We start from the raw sequence: 19,316 nt of genomic DNA, 5'->3' as shown, positions 1-19,316 counted from the left end.
TGTGATTTTTTTTTAAATCAGATAAAACTTTTGTGTCCTTTTGTCATTTTTAACCTCATATCCAGTCATATAGCTTCCACATCTGTTCCAGACTCCATTTTCTACCCTAGATTTGGGCTTCCCTTTGAAAGCCTTAATGTCCTCTTCCTCTTTTTGCAGGGGGTCACAATTCAAAAGTTTCTTCTGTTCTGAGAGATAAAGGTGTTCTAGCAGAATTCCCTACTTTCACTACAAGGAATTGTCTCAAATTGGTCAAAAAATTAAAGGTATCCATTACGCTTTTAACAGTAAGTAAAGCATTCCAACATCATATTAAAAATATTTATGGTACTTATTTTTATTTTATTTATGTTTGTTTGTGTGTTTGTTTAGGTATTATAATAATTGGATGAAGAGAATTTTGGATTATTTGTCTCATCCCATAAAATAATGTGGACAATACGCCACTGTTTCTGTCACTAACATCATCTATAGCTTTGGAATGTGGATTGTATTTAGCTTAGAGGATCCAATTTCAGTAAGGTTGTTTTTTCACCTAACAGTATGTTTGTAGATGTGTCAGTGTTTCCACAGAACATAATGCCGTACAGCTAGCTGCAGTGCAAGCTTCCTCATCTACCTCCTTAGCAGAAAAAGTACTACATGCTCATTCAAAACTTGGCTTCTAAGCTGAGACATCCACCAGAGGGGCCAGTTGATTTAATCAGTCAATTGCAATTAATTTTGAATGCTTTCTTAGCTTTTTCAAAAATCAAAATCTGTAAAAAAAAAAATCTTCGTTTCAAATTTTGAAAATTTTCAACCAACTTTCATTTTTATTATGTGGACTCTTCCCCACAGAGACTGGAAGGAGACCTCCAAAGTATTTTACATACAATAGATCACCAAACAGCTATTAATTGGTAATAACTTCCAGTCAATGACACAATCAAAGCAGTGACCTAGAGGTATAATCCATATTCCATTATCAATGAACCAGTGGCCTAAGCCAAGATTTTCAAAAATGGGTGCCTTGATTTAGGCTCTTACCTCCATATTTAGTCATCTAAATAGGTGGATTAATTTTCAAACATGCTGGGCACCTACCAGTTCCCATTAGAGCTGGTCAGGAATTTTTTGACCACTGTTTTCATCGAAAAATGTCAATTTGTCAAAACAAAAACTGTTGACATAACAATGTTGGTTTCGATAAATCTCATGACTGGACAGGTGTTTGGTTTTTTTCTTAAGTTTCAGAATAATTAAAATGTTTCATTGCAACATTTTTAAACAAAAAAATCAAATTTTCCAGTTTGAAATGACCTTTTGTATTGAAATTTAAGCTAAGTATACTAAAGGTGATGTTTTTTTAAAAAAGGTCAAAATTGAAATGAAACATTTCAAAACTGTTTCCTGCCAAACTATTGTTCCCACTGGCTTAGGTGCCTAAATAGGGATTTAGGAGGCAAAGTTTAGGCACCTATTCTTGGAAAAACAGTCCCTAGTTTTTAATTAACTAGGACAGCTTAAAAGTAAAGGACAGGCATATTTCTTCTGGTAAACCTTTGGAAAGGAATTTAAGAATCTACAGTCATTATTTATCATTTGTCCTCTAGAGATTTGTAGAGTAGAGAGAGTGGAAAAGGAAGAGCTCACCTCCCTGACTTTCTCAATGGCAGTAGTGAAAATGTAGATAATCACAAGCCACTCTTGCACACTAGGCCTGGGTTCCATCTTCACCAACACAGTGTAAGTGAACAGCATGAGAAATGCCAAGTACGCCATCTGCAGAACACATAATACACATTTCATATGCATAGGTAGCTGTGACAAAGAAATTAGAAACTCACCAGAAACACAGCCAGGAGGAAAACCAAGTGTGCTATATAATTAAACAAAATTTTGTCAAAGTAATGGGACACTACCAAGCGCTTGATTCCAAAAATTTCCTGTCAGCCCTTCAGATTGCTATGCCCTTCTGGGGAATGTCCTCCAGAGCTTTATTATCATTATTTTTCATTATCTGTATTACCATCCCCCCTAGGAACTCCACTCATGAACTAGGACCCCATTACTTTAGGTGTTGTACAAACAGAACAAAAAGATAGTCCCTACTCCAAAAAGCTTAGAATCCTAGTATAAGACACGAGACAACAGATGGATACAGACAGAATGATGGGGGAGTACAAGGAAATAATGAGCTGATATTGTCTAAATAGACCAGACAGGCACAGTGAGGGAAGGGGTGTAACACAAAAGCAGAGTGAACAATGTGATGGCAGCAAATGTCATGTTAGTTCTGTGAGATCATTTCTTTTTTATTTTTGGGTGTGGGGAGGGTTGTTAGTTATGAAGGGATCAGCTAAATTGAAAGAAAAGTAAAGGGAAAAACATGAGGGGGACAGGGCAGGGGAGATGGGGCAGTTGTGGAGTGAAGCTGAGGTGAGGAGACTGTGGCTACGTCTATTCTTGGAGCTGGGAGTGCGATTCCCAGCTCGAGAATGAGAAGGCATATGCACACAAGCTCTCATTGGAGCTAGCACAGTAAAGAGAATAGAGTAGCTGCCATACAAATGCATGGGTTTTTACTCAGGGTGGCTAGCCCGCTGCCTGTGCTACCATGGCTACCACAAATATTTTTAGCACACTAACTTGTGTCTACATGGGCTGGGAATCACGCCACTAGCCCCAAGTGCAGACATAGCCTGTGAGGGAGGAGAAGGGTTGGTGCAAACTGTTGGATCATATTAAAGAAGTTCTGCATTAAAATCACAAATGAGTTTGATTCCCCATAGTTTAAATTCCAGGGTATTACTAATTAAGAGGTCTCTTGGTTTTTGGTACTGTTTCTCTCCCTCTATGTATAAAACTTGCAAGCTGCTAATTGCGTTAGTACATTCTAAGACAGAATCTGTTCTTCAACGCAATACTCTGTAACAACAGAAACAGCACCCAGAGACTCCCCGCCCTTTTGTTGTATTAACAATTGTGATTAAAATAGAGATAGAGGATGTATGTGGATGGATGCTTGGTGTGGATAATAACTGAATGATCAGGGAGGTACCAGCCTAAGAATCCAGTGTCCACTGGCTGAAGAAGGCGTCAAGTGGAAATAACCAGAGGACCCCCGGAGGGCAGACTGGAATCCACCCAACAACCTCAAGAATGGGAGAACCAAAGAACAAGATAACATCTAGCAGCAGGGAGCCGTCAGGAATGTGCTATCTGCTGATTGATTCAGCAACAGCATGATGAAGCAATTCCCATAGACTGGCATAGGAAGAAAATGGACTCTAGAAAGTGAGAACTTTGGGGTCTGATTCTGCAAACCAACTTCCAGGAGCATCAGATGAGCATCTGACAAGGCCCTGCTCCCTCCTCATGTCCAGGCCACCTGGCCAATGGCTTGGCATGAGCAACTCTAAGGCTGGTAACTATGATAACAACCTTGCAGAACCTGTGTGTGTGTGTGTGTATGACTGAACGTGTGAATAAATATGAGATTGAATGGAATGTTATAGCTATAACTAACTGCTTACTATGATTCTTTCTGTATTCACAATAAATGTGGTATTTTGCCTTTTCCCCTTTAATAAGATCCTGCTGGTTTTTATTTTATTGGTATAATATTACAGCTAATCATAGGGTGACCAGAACTGTGAAAAAACAGGACAGGGAGTGGGGGGTAATAGGTGCCTATATAAGAAAAAGTCCCCAAAAACAGGACTGTCCCTTTAAAAATGGGACATCTGGTCACCCTAGCTAATCGGCACAGAGCAAAGAAAGTCAGGGAACATGCTACAGTTTTTACTGGAATGTCCAGAGGTTTTGGCTTTGGCTGCTTCTGTTCCTACAGGCTGGTATTTCTGGATGGCTGCTCTCTGCAGTTGTCCCCCAAGGCCACATGGTCAGGGGAAGGGTCCCCCAAGGTGTGTGGGTGGTTTGTCTCCCCTGCACAGATCTATGTCCAGGAGGGAGTTGGGGAGGGGTGGCTCCCCACTGGGCTTCATTTTACTCTTTCCCCTCCCTTAGTGCAAGAGTCCCGGCTTTGGCTGCAGCTTTTTAAAAATAAAAAAAAAAGTCTCTCTGCTTTATTGCCAAAATATTCAAGAGAAGACAGGGTAAAAACTATTTTTCCACGTTATATGCAGCACACATTCAAAACCCACAAAGGCTCCAATCCTGAAATTTACAATGTGCAGGTAAAATGCTGCAGCTGCACAGAACCCCACTAAAGTCAAACGAATGTTATGAGCTCATCCTGCTGGTTCTCCCAACCCAGAGCTAAGATTTGCACATACAATTAACTGTGAGGATGAAAAATACAGGCAGGAGCCACCTTCCACCCAAAGAGCGGCTGCATTTCAGTGGTAGGTGAAGTGATTCTTTTATATATATATATTCCGTTAAAGGTTTAACAGATGCTTTAGGCAATATTACTATCTAGTTATGCTTATTGCAATGACCAACCGTATGAAACCAGAACTTGACAATTGGGGCACTGTAGAATTCATAGACTTTTCTTGTCCTTGGAAGGCTTCCGTGAGCACTGTCAGTGGAAAAGGTTTGGCTTTTGTCTGGCTTCTCAGGTCCCTTTTCTGCATCATAATCCTTTTTCAAAAGGAAACAGAGTTTTAAAATCAGACAGCATGTTGTATGAGTACAAGAATTCAGCCACATTAACAGAAACACAGGGAAACTTGGAAAGGCAACTCTACAGTAAATGCTGTGTGGTATATGCAGAAACAATTAGCATATCTCAGTCACATGCAGTTGCAACTGTCTTTTGCAAGAAGCAATACCAGATAATATTCTTAGCATTACACTTAACTGTAAATACACAAGGTTCTTTTGAGTTTCAAAAAGGTGGTCTTATGGTTATGGCACTGGACTGGGAAGCAGGAGATCTGGATCTATTCCCAGCTTTGACACAGACTTCATGTGTGATCTTGGGCAAGTCCCTAAATCGCTTTGTACCTCACTTACCCAATGTGTGAAATAGGGATAGTAATAACTCCCAACTTGATAAAGATGTGGTGACTATAAACCCATTGATGTTCACAAGGCATTCAGATATTACAGTGATGAGCACCACAGAACAGTTCTAAGAAAATTTGGAATATATACATAGAGAGAGAAGAACTAAAGGATTGCAAAATTATTAACCTGGGGAATTTATTGTGATTTGGACAATGTGCCTGATTCAGGGAGCGTGAGTGAGTCAGCACCATTCTTACACAGGTGTGGGCACATAGGCATGTTGGTGTACACTTTATTACCTCCAAGGAACAGATGTGCAGAGCCCTCCACCCACTGACCAGTGCAGATGAGCTGGCACAGGAGGGAAGTCATAATTTGCTCTTGGTATTGGCCCTCGATATATTACTACCCACCACCAGCCCACACAATTTTCTTTAAGTCTTAATAATGGCTTCTGCCAACTGAAGAATAGAAAATTGTCCCATGAGATAATACAACTTCTAGTTTCAGCAGATTAAAGTATAATTTACAACCATGTGTGAAAAATGCACTTGAATCTGTATATCCTGGAACTCTCCTGTGTTTTTTTTAAATTTGTTCATATCAACTCACTGCCAGAAAATTCACAGCTAATCTTTACAGTTTATGGAAAAAGAATGAACACTCAACACTTGATAAATTATGAAGCTAACAACAGTGCTTCTCTAGAAAGGAAACCTTCCTGTCTCATTCAAGTCAGATAACATTCATTCTACTTTGTTCCCCTTACATACCTGCAAGGGGTCCCAGCTGCCCATAATTATAATTGGCCTTACCACTGAATCGTAGCTGTTATCTAACCAGTAAAAGACCTTTTTGAATTGACTTTATTAGTCAGACGCTGCAGGGCACAAGTGCATCCACATTCTTCTGCCTCGTAGAGAGAAACACTTCAGAATTGGCATTGCCAACTTCTGAGGAAGTTCTGGAAAAAATTCTTTTATTTTAGGCAAATTGAAAGTTAATTGTGAAAGAAATGTCCCAAACATTTGTCTAATTTTATTTATCATCGGTGAGGCTGGTAGCATGGTTGCCTTAATAATTTCCTATTATAAAATCCTCTTTTCAGATGCTTTTAACTTTGCCTAACTTAAACAGTTTGGGCTGAAATTTTCCATGTGAGGTATCTGCTTCAGGTTGGAATATGTGGAAAATTTCAGCCAAAATGGTTCAGCCATTTCCAAAAATGAGGCTATGGGAAAAAATTGCCAATGATAAAAAATTCTGGTAATCTTTTCTTTCAAGAGCTCTAGTACTCCCTTGCATTGGAGTAGGAATTTGAGATTTGACTGGGGGTAGTCTTTGTGTCAGGGATGTGCCTTTTACTATCCTTGTGAAAAGCTGCCTAAATTTGGCCAAATTATAAGCACATGCTCAGGAGAAACTTCCTAGATTTCAGCAGCAAAACTCCCAGAAGATTCTGTTCACACTAGGCATGCAACAGCGAGGGGATTTCCTTGCAATTGGAGCTTTGGGCTGCTGTGAAATGTGCTGGGTCAGGGCACCTAAACTGACAACAAAGAAATTGTCTCTGCTGTGCTGTCAGTCATTCAGGCTGAGGCAGTGTGGAGATAGATGTTCCCTGATTCAACCAGGCCTGTGGACAGAGACATGGGGAGTAGATTGGTACAAGGTGGTTGGGACTGACTGGGCAAAGATATTTGGACTGTGAGTCAGAGAAGGAAATGGGGGACTGGGAGCCAGTAGGTAGGTGGGAGGAGACTGATCATGTAATTACTCCCTGTATCATAATGCATAGGCACAAGAGGACCAAATGAAGGTTGCACAGGCAACCTTAACACTGGCATTTCCTAACTTTTGAGCACTTGACTTTAATAATGTTCTTCTAACATTTTTGGCTGTGTGAAATATATATATATATATACACACACACACACACACAAATACATACACACACACACACACACACAAATACATACACACACACTATATATATAAACATACATACATGTATTTATTTATCAAAATCTTATATGGCTACCATCACCATGTAAACACCATAACCATGCACCTCACAATCATTAAAGGATTTTATCCTCACAATACCGCTGTGAGGTAGGGTGGTATTACCTCAGTATTACAGATGAGGAAGAGATACACAAGATAAATTGAGCGATTTATCCAAGGCCACACAAGAAGTGTGTGCCTAAGCTGAGAACAGAACCCATGTCTCTGGAGTTTCAGTACAGTGCCCTATCCACTAGTTAGATAAACCTTCCTAACTTTTCAGGACTATATATTGTTTATAAAGTGATAGAACAGATCTTGCCAGACTTGCCAACAGCTGAGCCCTGTCCTGATGTGGGGAGAGGTAATCTGGATGGGGGGAAACGTGTACCACATTGATTGTTTTTGTGGACAGATCTGTGGCCAGCTGCCCAGGTAGACTGATTTAAAATTGCCACCATTTTTACTAGCTGGAGTATCCCATCCACTCTTGCACCAGCTACCCAGGTAGCACCTTTCATTTATTGTCCCCTTTCCAGTGTGTTGAACCACCAATTCTCTGCTAGCATCCTCCCACCACAGGCCCAAGCTTGTCATACAATGCAGGTAAAGTCTGAAAATGTCCAAGCTCAACTCAAGACTGGGAAGAGCCTTTGGGAAAGAAATTCCAAACTGAAACCACCTGAACATACGTCCCCCCAAAACTCACATCCATTCCTTATGTCCTCTACCCCACAGTCTGAAATCTTTGTAACTCTAAAATCTGGACTAGGCTTCCAATGGAGGTTGTGGAATCCCTGTCACTAGAGGTTTTTAAGAACAGGTTGGACATACACCTATCTAGGTTTATTTGTTCCCGCCTCAGCTGGACTAGATGGGCTCTCGAGGTCCCTTCCAGCCCTGTATTTCCATGATTTCACTGTGACATTTGGCACTGATGTGCACAAGTTATGGCGATTATAAAAAATCAGACTGTGTCAAACTTACTTACAATGAGTAGTAGCTTAACTACAACTAATCCCACTGATTTTAATCAATGGGACTAGTTGAAGAGTGAAATCTTACTCACATTAAGTAAGGGAGATGGTAATAAGATTTCTAATCTAAGTCTTCTAAGCATTGTAACATTTTAAGACAAAAGGCTTTCAATGGAATAGTACCAACCCAGATGTTATCCCTGTTTCGTGAAAATATAAATGCTAAAGATGATGCCAAACTAACCAGAGACAACTCATCTTTAGTGGTGGACGGGCTCTGATCACTGTGATGCCATGTGAACTGATGAAAGTCCTGGAGCTGCGGCACATGAGACATTTCTGCCTTGCTTTTAAACTCCAGCATCAAGATGGTGGGAGGCAGAAGAATACTTAGAATGACCTAAAAGAGAAACACAAGTCTGAGGAGGTGCATTCAGTGTGCATGCTGTCTTTAATGTTTGTCTGCATTAGATCAGGACAAAACCTAGCTACATGTAAGGAGAATGCGTGCTTCAGCATAAGCTTCCCCTGCAGGTTTAGATGCAGCACAAGTCAGTGAGTTTACCTTAAACCAGGAGTTCTTCCGCATCTTCAGGCGTCCCATCCACATATCAGTTAGTAACATCTGTGTGCAAGTGTGAGACACAAAGGGCCGCAGCCCCACTGACACAGCCAGTTTCAGGCAAGTTGAGTTGCTCCAATTTTTCAGCTCGGAGGTCAGTAGCTTCATGGCCATTTGCTCGTTCTGTTTGAATGCATTATCCAGTACATCTAAAGCAAGCTGCCCAAATTCACTAGGACAGACAGAACAACACAGAGAAAAAAAAATCACCATTTTACAATATGGAGGAACAACCACAACTGAAAATGATCATGAGATCACATCTCTAGTTCAAAAGCTTCTTTCACATGTGGTAAGATATGAAATTGTATTAACTACAACTTCCCCACCTCTTCACACAGTCTCAGCACTGCACCCAGAGGAAAAATAATTCAGGCAGTAAATCTAAATCTCTTCTCCTAACCACAGGAATTACTCTACATTCCTGGACCCTGATCTTTAATTAGCCTCATTGTGTGGTTTCACACGCATGCCATATAGTTCAGCCTATTATTTCATTCAGTAATGCACTTGCCAACACGGTAAACAGGTGCTGTGCTCAACTGCATCAGCAGCCTCAGACTGAGTCAGACCCTAAGCACCTCTCAATGGGAGCTGAAGATGCTCAGCACCTCAGTGAATAAACTTTGCTTTGAACAGAGCCCTATAATTACATGTAAACAGAGATAATCATTCGTCCTTGAGCTCTGAATCTGCTCCATTATGGCTATGAAAGTACAGTACATTACATCAATAAATTTCAAGGTGCACTATCAGATTAGGGAGCCGTTGTACATTTCCTGATTTCATGATACAAAACCCTAAATCCTGAATGTTTCACAGATATTCAAAGAATGAAACTAAAATTTAAAAATGGGAGGAAAACTGATTGGGCTGTTCAGCAAAGTAACCTCTTTGAGCTGCTGGGCTACGGTATCAGCACATTTCTCCTTTAGGCCTTAAATAGACTAGGATTTAAGGTGGGATATTAGTACATGTTAAGTAACACATATGTACTAATACATTTGAAAAGCCTTAAGTAAACAAGGCACGTGGCCTTAACTCATGCTAAACTATTCGAGTTAAAGCCTAAAGGGAAGTGTAGGCTTTAACTTCACCAGTTTAGCTCCGTGTTAAAGGCAACTGTCCTTGTCTACTTTAGACTTTTCAAAGGTGTTAGTTAGCTAATACATGCCAACATCACTCCTTTAAATCCTCATGTGGGCAAGGCCTTAGTGTGTCTCCTTTGTACATTAAACTGAGCAGATAGCAAAAAATGCTTCTTATACATTTCACAGCATATGCAGCCACTGATCTTACAGGTTAGCTGATGGAAAGAACAATGTCTAACTATTCTAAACACTGTAGACTTTTATTAACTGTAGTGAAGGGAGAACTCCTACTCTGAGTACTTCTTCAGTTCTTCTGAGGTGTCATCCACCATATTGCTCTGTTTGGCTTCACGTGCCATTGCTCTGTAGAGTTTGCAAGCCATGACTGCCTTGACCATAGCTTCCTCTCCATGCAGCCAGAAGAACATTGCCATCTTCTGTCTTTTCATTAACACTGCCCAAACCAAGAGGTCATTATACGGGTAAATAAAGCCAGCTGACTCATCGTCCTCTAAGAAGCTGAGTTCATCTTTTGACTTCTTCCTAGACTTATGAAAAGCAGATGACTTTTCCTGTAAAATAGCAGACAAAATCTGAGCAAGTTGCTGCATCCTGAATTCATGTAATGCATTAGCAATTTGGTTGTTCCTCGGTCATTATATAGATGGATATTAGAAGAATGGCTAAGATAACATTCAGACTATGAATGTAAGCAGTTGCTTGGATCAACAAAAGCAAAAATGCACTGAGGAAATTAAAAGTGATTTCAACATTCTGAACCTGTGCCTCAGCTTTTAGATCCTGATCCAGCAAAACGGGGAGTGCCCTCCACTCCCATTGATTTTATTGAACTAATTTTACTAGTGCGCCAGTCTACTTATGTCACACTGATGGAAGAAAATGGACTAGTAAAATCAAATATAAGTGAGAGAACTGTGATAGCTCTCTTGATTTTTAATATATGTGTCACATTTACAGTAAGTTGTGTATTTATGGTATGCTGTGTTTCGGCCTGAACTGTCTTACATTAAAATCAGGGGGGAAATTCCTGTTGGCTTCAATGAGACTGCTCTGATGACTAGCTGTTCACAAACTGGCCTTCAGTAATGCTAATGAAGTCCCACAGACTCAAAGATTTTAAGGGCAGAAGAGACCATCAGGATCATCTAGTCTGACCTCCTGCACTTTGCAGGCCACAGAACCTCACCCACCCCTGTAATAGACCCATAATCTCTGGCTGAGTTACTGAAATCCTCAAATCATGATTTAAAGACTTCCAGTTACAGAGACTCCACCATCCACCCTAGTTCATACCAGCAAGTGACCCATGCCCCATGCTGCAGAGGAAGGTGAAAAACCTCCCAGAGTCTCCACCAATCTGACCTGGGGGAAAATTCTAGTTTTATGCTGAGTTATCTGAGAGAAGAATGGGATTCTTTTTGTTATCCGTACCTGACACAGTTTCAAGAGAAAATATTTTGCCATCTGCTTGCAATTTACATCATCAACTCTTTTCTCAAGGGGATTATTATTGCCACTTACATAAAAGTTTCTGAGAGGTTTGGGGCAATGAATTCCTATGCCTGCATCCAAATAAGAGGGTTTATCATCTGTGCCTTATATTAGGAGATTTTGGCAATGTTACATTTCAAGGGATGAAAGCCCTTATCAACCAGGGGGTGGAGATTAATGAGTTTCATTGAAACAACTGGAGCTTTACCTCAATGTTGTAAAATAGCAGTAATTGTACTTCTTGAGCTGTGTGTGATACAACCTTGATGTCTTTGGTGTTTACGGAGAGTTAAGCATGATAAGCATCCAGCCTGCATCCCGCATGTCTGAAATAACTCTCTTGACAAACTGATCTGATTTTTCAGTCTATTGTACCCCTAACATATTCCCACCATAAGCAAGCAATGACAGTACCTTGTATTTGTAAGACTGTTCTGTTCTGATGAACTGAGAATGCAAGGTGTTTTCAGCAGATTCAACTCTGCTACCCATCTGATTATTATGACAAAGGGAGTGATGAGAAAGGCTCTGAGCAAAGCTGGAGACCACACTCTAGTTCCAAAGATATCCCACAAAACACAAAGAGAAAAATATAAATTAGGGATGAAATTTGCCCTCATTTATCTTGGTGATCTACCTGCCAGCCTAATAATTACTGTGCAATTTCTGGAACTTATAACATCAAAGAAAAATGCCCTATTTTGAATTTGGTCATAACTCTTGTTGAAAATAACCCTACTCTTGTAAAAAACTGCCATATGATATGTAAGAACCTCAAGTCGTCAGGACCTCCTATTTACATTCCTTCTACCAGAAAGCGTCTCTATTATCTCTGGAGACTTTATTCAATATTAACTCCAAGGGAAGATGACTCCCTACTGAATTGTTAATACCACTTCCTGCAGCTCCTAGTTTTTGAAGAACTGATCCCACACAACCATGTTAAACTTGTGAAATTTGATGAGTGCTCTGGCTGCAGAAAATTGATGTTTTGAATTCAGAAAGTCAACTAGCACTTCCAATATTTTTGATTAAGTATAGTATATCCCATTTCAGAAAATTAATTGGGTTGCTATCTCTTCATTTTTTCCCTTAATTCTATAATTGTGTTGTATAATTTTCCTCTGATTTCCTCATCCCAGTTTAAGTACAGTAATTCCATAAGCCAAACTCACAATGTTTTGCTGTCAGAATTAATGGAAAAGCTCAAACTGGGATGAGGAAATCAGAGGAAAATTCTGTTCTAAAATTCAGAGTTCTACTCTGAAAACTCAGTATGGAAAAAAGACACCTTCTTACTCAACAGATCACTTTTTGTGTGTGTCAGTTATACCTGATTAATTTACTGAAAAGTTTGGACTGCTTTTCAAATGTTAGTCTTGAAGCGCCAACACAGGAAAATGAGAATGAAATGGATTCTTTATTTTTCTTGTGCATCATCCATGAAAGTTATTGGTCTGTATAGGCAACACCAATGACCTATCCAAAACCCACTGAAATCAATGGAAAGAATCCCAGTAACGTAATTACGCTTTGGATCAGCTCCCTAATAACATACTGGGAAGATAATGTTGTCTCATAGGTGTACATGAGGGTCCACAATGGCCTGCAAATCCTTTCTTACAGGTGATGATGAATGAGAATAAAAAACCCCCAACTTGGCTTTCAGAGGCCAGGATCAGTTTGCTGAACAAGCAGTTAACTTAAAGAAACACCTTTTTACTTGTAACCTTATCAAGACTGACATGGAAATTATTGAAAGACATTAAATGCCATTTTACCATTAGTGTCATTTTAATGGTTACTTTTCAGAGCAAAACCACACGAAGTGAAAAGCATTATGATTATTGTTACCTAGACATTTCAGCTGTTCCCAATGACACAAATAGCCATTTCATTGATGTTACCTTGCGTTTTCTGTAAAGGCCGTTGTACAGAACTCTGAAATGTTTCCTTGTGTAGTTGCTCCGATAAGCTCCACCAATCAGATACTCTATCACCAGCCCAATATCAATCAATGATATCTTATAGTCCAAAGGAAGGGCACTCTGTAAGACAAATATTTACAACATTTTATAATGTCATTTTATACAGCAACCCACGCACACAGTGTGAGGTCCATGGATCCTGAACCCAGCTTCCAGGTTGCTGCTGCATTCACAGCACCACCTGATGGCTCTACTTCTGACTGAAGAATCAGGACCCCTACGGCTTACTTTCAACTAAAGATACCACCCATAGTGAGCTGATTGGAGGAGCTCCATAGTCCCTGACTGGGCCAAGTATACTATTTAATCCAGAAAGAGACATAGCAAGTTGTTTGTGTACAAGGTGAATTCTGGCTTGTAGTTGCTACAAAGCCTGCCATCTACTACCTGACTCCTGGCCTTGTCCTAGTTCCTGACTTCAACCATGCCCTGTTCTCAGCTCCTGTCCTCAGCCTCATTCCAGTCCCTGAATCCTATTGCTCTGGTTTCTGACTGCTCCAGTTCCAACCCTAGACTATGGATCTTTGGCTTCCAACTCAGTGCTGGCCCTTGGCTTCAACTCCTGTCTGACCCCAGCCCCAACTTTCGGTTCTGACACCTGGAAGCTGACTCCAGACCTGTTCAATTGGCCTCTACTTCCTGAACAATGTGGTGACCTCCAGGCTAGACTGCCCAAGTCTTGGTCACTGGTACCAATCTTCTACAGACCCTGACACCTGGCTAGCATGAATTGAGTTGTGAAATCCTGTAGCATAAAACTCCTAAATCTGACAGAGAGCACATAGATTCTTCAGGCATATGAAGCTGCTATAGAAGTAAGACAATTAAATACCTGTCAACATGTTATGCACCAAAATTGGTAAAACAATGTCTACCATCCATTGCACTCTAAAGTTTATAAGAATGTCTATTACAATAACAGCATTTTGTAACATAGTTCAAACATAGGCAAGACCAAACTGCATTGTAACAATCAGGAGAGGAACATGTTAAAACATAATCCCCAACACAGTCAAATAGATAGGCCCTCAGATAAGTAGGACCCAGAAGTAAAAACAGATTTGAAGTGAGCCACTCACTGGACCAATCAAAATTAAATGCATAAGAGAGGTCATCTTTGAGGTCTGATCTACACTTAAAATTTGATTAACCTAAGGTCTAAATTGAGCACCATATTTAAAATAATCTAATCCCCAGTGTAGATGTGGGTAGGTCAACAGAAGAATTCATTTTATCCTATGATGTATATACTTGGCAGACACGGTGAAATTAATCCAGTCTTAGATCTGGCCATCTCTTGCACTTGACATCAGATGCAAAAAGAACAGCCTCAATGCTTCCTATATTAGCAATGTCACAAGATACAAGAGATAAAAGTTTGAAACAGACTATAAATTACTAATTCCTCTCCAAGCAGTAATTATTCACTGCCAACTTCTGTTCTCCTAGAGTGTACAGAAAGAGTGTTGCACCTCTCAGAATATTTTGCTGTCATTGTTAAGCAAGGCAATTCTTTTGACTGAAAAAAAAATGGTTAAAATGATGAACTGTGGCAGGGTTACTGTAATGGTTCCCCAAATCCTTGATTTATTTAATAATGGTACTTTTGTAATGTAAGATAAAGGGAGTTTGAACAGTTGTGAGTGTAAGTCAATACATTAAGGTACAGAACCCTGGAGAGCATTCCATAGCTTTGGGGAATAAATGGGCTAGAGACAATTCATTCAGTAGATATAAAAACAGACATGAAACCGTCATTTCTAATTCTAAACTTTCTACAATACTATCTGATAGCAATTAGTTTCACTAGATCCTGGTATATTAAGTTACATTCTTATATTCCCAGACTTTCGGATTTAGATTACCTGTTTTACATCTCGAACAAGATGATGCAAAAGTAGGTTTGTTGGTCCTTGTTTCTGTAATGTTAATCAAAAGAAAAAGAAATTAAACAAATGTGCATGTTTATGCATTAATTTCAAAATCTGTGCAAGAAAAATGTTGAGATCTCCACAGGATAATCAGTAGTTATTCAAGCTTCCTGCAGTTCTACAAATGGCCTTCAATGCAAATCTGCAACCAGCATACTATTATCACAGTCCTGGGCCTCTCCTAAGAAGAGACTAATTGTCTCCTTTGCTAAACTGTATGACAATTTTGAATGTGCGTAACGTACACCAGCCCAGGTTAAAATCTAAATTCATTTCTCATGAAATTCAGCTTGAAACAAGCTGTCCAGAAGTGAAAGGCTGGTACATAGAACCAATTATCCCCTGCCTCAAAATCTTATCATCATAATTACAGCTGATCAAAATGTTGCATTTAAAACTTTCTGAGGAACAATGGCCTTTCTTCAACAATGAAAAATGTAATTTGTTCTCAATTTCTTGATTTTTTTTGTTAATATTTTTACATTCAATTTTTTTCCATTCAGATTTTATTGGTGGGGGATCTTTCTCCCCCATTCCTTTTTTTCTATGGAAAAATTGGAACAAATAATTTTTTTCAGACATGTTCACCATTTTTGATCAGCTCAAGCAACAGTACTTTTGTAACATTGAAAATGTGCTGTATTTTGTTTTTCTTTGTTAAATGTGTTGGGTACCTTTTATTCACACATGAATGAAAACAAGTTACAATAGATTTTAGCATGCAGACACAGTGTGGAAAGGGCTTTGGAGTACCCATCACTTCCCATTCCTGAGTAGAACCTTTAAACATTCTGTCTCTCTTTTTGCCCTGAACAGAGGATACAGACTTTACAAGCATAGAGCTGCATCAACCCATAGAGAACTGAAGCAGGAGCAGGGTCCTCAAAGCAATGTTCTCACTCAAGACATGCATTGTGTGGCTGGAGGTTTTTCACTTCCCCTCTTTCATTCCCATGAGTCCAAGATGGAGAAATGGGCTTTGCCCTTAGGCAGAGAGTGGAGTTTGGTCACTGCAAAAAGGGCTTTGAAATTACTCTTCAAGGGTAATGCTTATCTTAGGGGATATCTAAAGATCAATCCATTGGGCTATATTGTAATTCACTTACTCATCTTAAGTAGTACCTTACTCTAAGAGTACTCTCATTGATTTCAATGGGAGTACTCCAGGAGTAACATACTATTCAGTGTAAATAAGGAGGTCACAATATGGCCCATAGATTGCAATATAATTCAGTAAAACCCACAGCTTCCCAGATTTGTGACCAATTTTATTAGCGTTGACAGGAGAAGTATAACAGGTTGCCCTGCTGAAACTAGTGCAGTAAATGAACATTTTCAAAATAGAAAACTGAGGGCTATATTTTTAGGATTTCAAATACAAATGAAAATTTATTTCAAGTGGGCCAGCTTCTTGCCAGAGCCATCCATTTGGTAGTTGCAAAAAAAACTCCCTATGGTAGTTGCAAAAAATAGTCTTGGCCTAGAAAGCACTACATCAGATGTTATTAATTAGGTGAGACACTACTTTAAACATTTTTATTGGCCTCCTATTGCAAGATGACAGTGCTGCAGGAGAGGAGACATGCATCAGTGATATATACATTCTTGCACTTTCTGTAGCCACTTGCACCTTACAGTCTGATTTGGCAGCTTTATATACCCACTTTGCCTGGATGTAACTGGCTATGCAAAGTGCAGGGCAGCAGAGAGCCAGGTCCTATGAGCTAAATTTTCAAGAAGGTTGTGCTTCCGAATTCAGTATCTGGCTATGTCTACGCTGGCAATTGAATGACAAAACTTTTGTCTTTCAGAGGTGTTAACCCCACAAACACACACACACACAAGACAAAAGCTTTGCCTCAACAAGCGCCAATGTGAACAGCACTTTGTCGGCAGGAGCGCTCTCCTGCCGACAACGCAAACGTCACTTGTTCGGGGCGGAAGTTTCTTGTCAGCAGGAGAGCTGACAAACAGTGGCTACGCTGCATGACTTTTCGCAGCACAGGTGTAGTGACACAGCCATGTCACTAAAAGCTGTGTAGTATAGACATAGCCTCAATTAATAAAAACAGCCACTTCTTTTGAACAGCTCAGGAACCGTGAGCCTGTTTGGTTGTCCTTGTTCAGACATTTACACCAGCGCAACGAGGGTATAGAACACTATGCTCCACAGATTGCAATATAAATGGTAGCATTTACACCCACTTTACACTGGTGTGACTACATAAGCTACAAATCAACAGGGAATCAGGCCTTCCAATTCTGCCATTTTTGTCTAGTCTGTCTGTCTATCCATCCAATACTTAGCTATCTAGCCAGAAGCTACTTTGCAATGGGGTTTCAGGTACTCACTGTATTGTAGAGTTCTTCCAGTCGGGATATAGTAAGGAAACGGTGCAGATTCACTCCATGCTCTATTAATAACTTTACAAAGTCCACCCGGTCCATCACTAAAGCATCCAGCATTGCCTGTTCCAGGGAGCCAACCTTCAAAGGGTGAGGGAGAAGGGGAGGAAAAAAAGAAAATGGGGAAAAAAATCATTCTGGATTAAATAAAACAAACCCCAAACAAGAGTTAAGGATCTATTTATCTTCATGCTTTGTCCCTGTATTTCATGTGTACTGTAGAAAATAAAAATTTGTTAGAAAATGCACCTATGTAAAAATCCAGTGGGGAAAATTATTCTGCACAAACCAAACCTTAACAAAGACTTCTTCAAATTTGCCTTTACAACCATTGCACTAGACAGTGCATCTCCTATTGGCCTTGTTTTTAAATCATTTCAGCTTCAGCATTTAATCTGTCATAATGAAAAGACTTTCTGATTTGCCACATAACAAAAAACAGAGGAACTATATGAGACCAAGGTATTTAAAGAAAGGCTATATTAAAAAAGAGAAAGAATATATAAGATAAACTTTCTGAAAATTATATTTGAAGATGGTAAAAAAAACCCCTGTGTAACACAGAACAGTATCTACATTAAAATGGAGGACTCAATTCCAAAAGTGCTCCAAGCATAGGAGCACTTTTATTTATCTCAACAGAATTTCCATATGCACAGCAGCTAAGGAATTGGGCCTATGGAAGGCTTTGATTTCAAAAATATCTACTTTGCTTCTACAAAATGTGCCTGCGTGCATACATCCATACAAATAGGCAACTATGTGTGCAAAATGCATGTTCGGTGTGCAAACTGGGAAATAGCCAATACCTATTGTGCACACACAAATACTTCTTCCAATGTGCAGGTTTATATTTTGTGGATGTAATATCCTGTAATATTAACAGATGTGTAGTATGCATTAAAAAACATTGTCACATTATGGCTGTGCAAAGTTTGCGTAATGTTATTAAATTACTTTGGTTTCAGAAATATTTCACAGTCTGTTGTACAATCTATTTGATGCTGAGCTGACATTTATGCAGAAATGTAGTTACAGCTGATTATAATCATTACCTATTGAACTTTTAGGAAAACGTTTTTAAAAGCGAATCCATGCATAAGTGTGCACTTTCACTTGTACATACAAATACTATGAAAGTTTACACAAATCACTTGGAAATTGCTGCCTACATACCTGGCAATTTGAATATGTAGTAGTCAGGATAACTGCACAAAAATGTAGACCCTCCCAGCTGTGTATTAACTTTGGGCCCCACTAATTAAAAATGTGGCTTTTAAAGGTCACCAGCACAGGATACTTTTAAAAATGGGCTTGTGCCTGTCTTTTGCTTCTTTATGGTGTATAATGAAAACATTGCTGTTCTTGAAGGTTTTTTTTCTGTTTGTTTTTTAACTTTGAAATATCAGGGATGTAGACCAGGCCCAGGAAGGTCATATGTTATACTAGAAAATTAATTACTGAAAAGGCCATACACCTTGTACAGAGTAGTTAAGATGACTTACCCCCCAGTATAGACAGCACTATGTCAACAGAAGAATTCTTCCATTGACCTAGTTACTCCCCCTCAGGGAGGAAGGTTGCCTATGCTGATGGGAGAATGCAACAGCAATGCAGCTATGCCACTGTAGTATTTCAAGTGCAGACAAGCACTCTGTTTTTTACTGGAGAACAAGTGAGGGTATTAAGAGTTATTTATTGTGAACTCTTAAGGCTTTAACTGAAGGGGTGCAGATATTCAATATTTAACAAAGGTTTCCTTCATTCAAAATGTTAATTAATGACTGTACTTAAATAGGTATGAACAACAACAAACAAAAGCC

At 39.5% G+C, this 19,316-nt stretch overlaps 1 protein-coding gene across 1 annotated transcript in view; it reads right to left on the bottom strand.

Moving 5' to 3' along the window:
• TRPM6 (transient receptor potential cation channel subfamily M member 6) overlaps window positions 1–19,316 on the bottom strand; it is a 127,240-nt gene that overhangs the window by 50,894 nt on the left and 57,030 nt on the right. Inside the window, exons 13-21 of the mRNA XM_077818027.1 lie at window positions 17,440–17,574; window positions 15,022–15,075; window positions 13,076–13,216; window positions 11,583–11,720; window positions 9,948–10,228; window positions 8,509–8,737; window positions 8,188–8,343; window positions 4,450–4,590; window positions 1,636–1,764 (exon numbers count right to left, since the gene is read on the bottom strand). Of these exons, the coding sequence (XP_077674153.1) occupies window positions 1,636–1,764; window positions 4,450–4,590; window positions 8,188–8,343; window positions 8,509–8,737; window positions 9,948–10,228; window positions 11,583–11,720; window positions 13,076–13,216; window positions 15,022–15,075; window positions 17,440–17,574 (1,404 nt within the window). The remainder of the gene's footprint in view (window positions 1–1,635; window positions 1,765–4,449; window positions 4,591–8,187; window positions 8,344–8,508; window positions 8,738–9,947; window positions 10,229–11,582; window positions 11,721–13,075; window positions 13,217–15,021; window positions 15,076–17,439; window positions 17,575–19,316) is intronic.

The sequence above is a fragment of the Eretmochelys imbricata genome, chromosome 5 (genome assembly GCF_965152235.1).
Source record: "Eretmochelys imbricata isolate rEreImb1 chromosome 5, rEreImb1.hap1, whole genome shotgun sequence".
NCBI classification, from domain to species: Eukaryota; Metazoa; Chordata; order Testudines; family Cheloniidae; genus Eretmochelys; species Eretmochelys imbricata.
The sequence above is the reverse complement of the archived record's forward strand: the minus strand, read 5'-3'. Positions and strand labels throughout refer to the sequence as shown.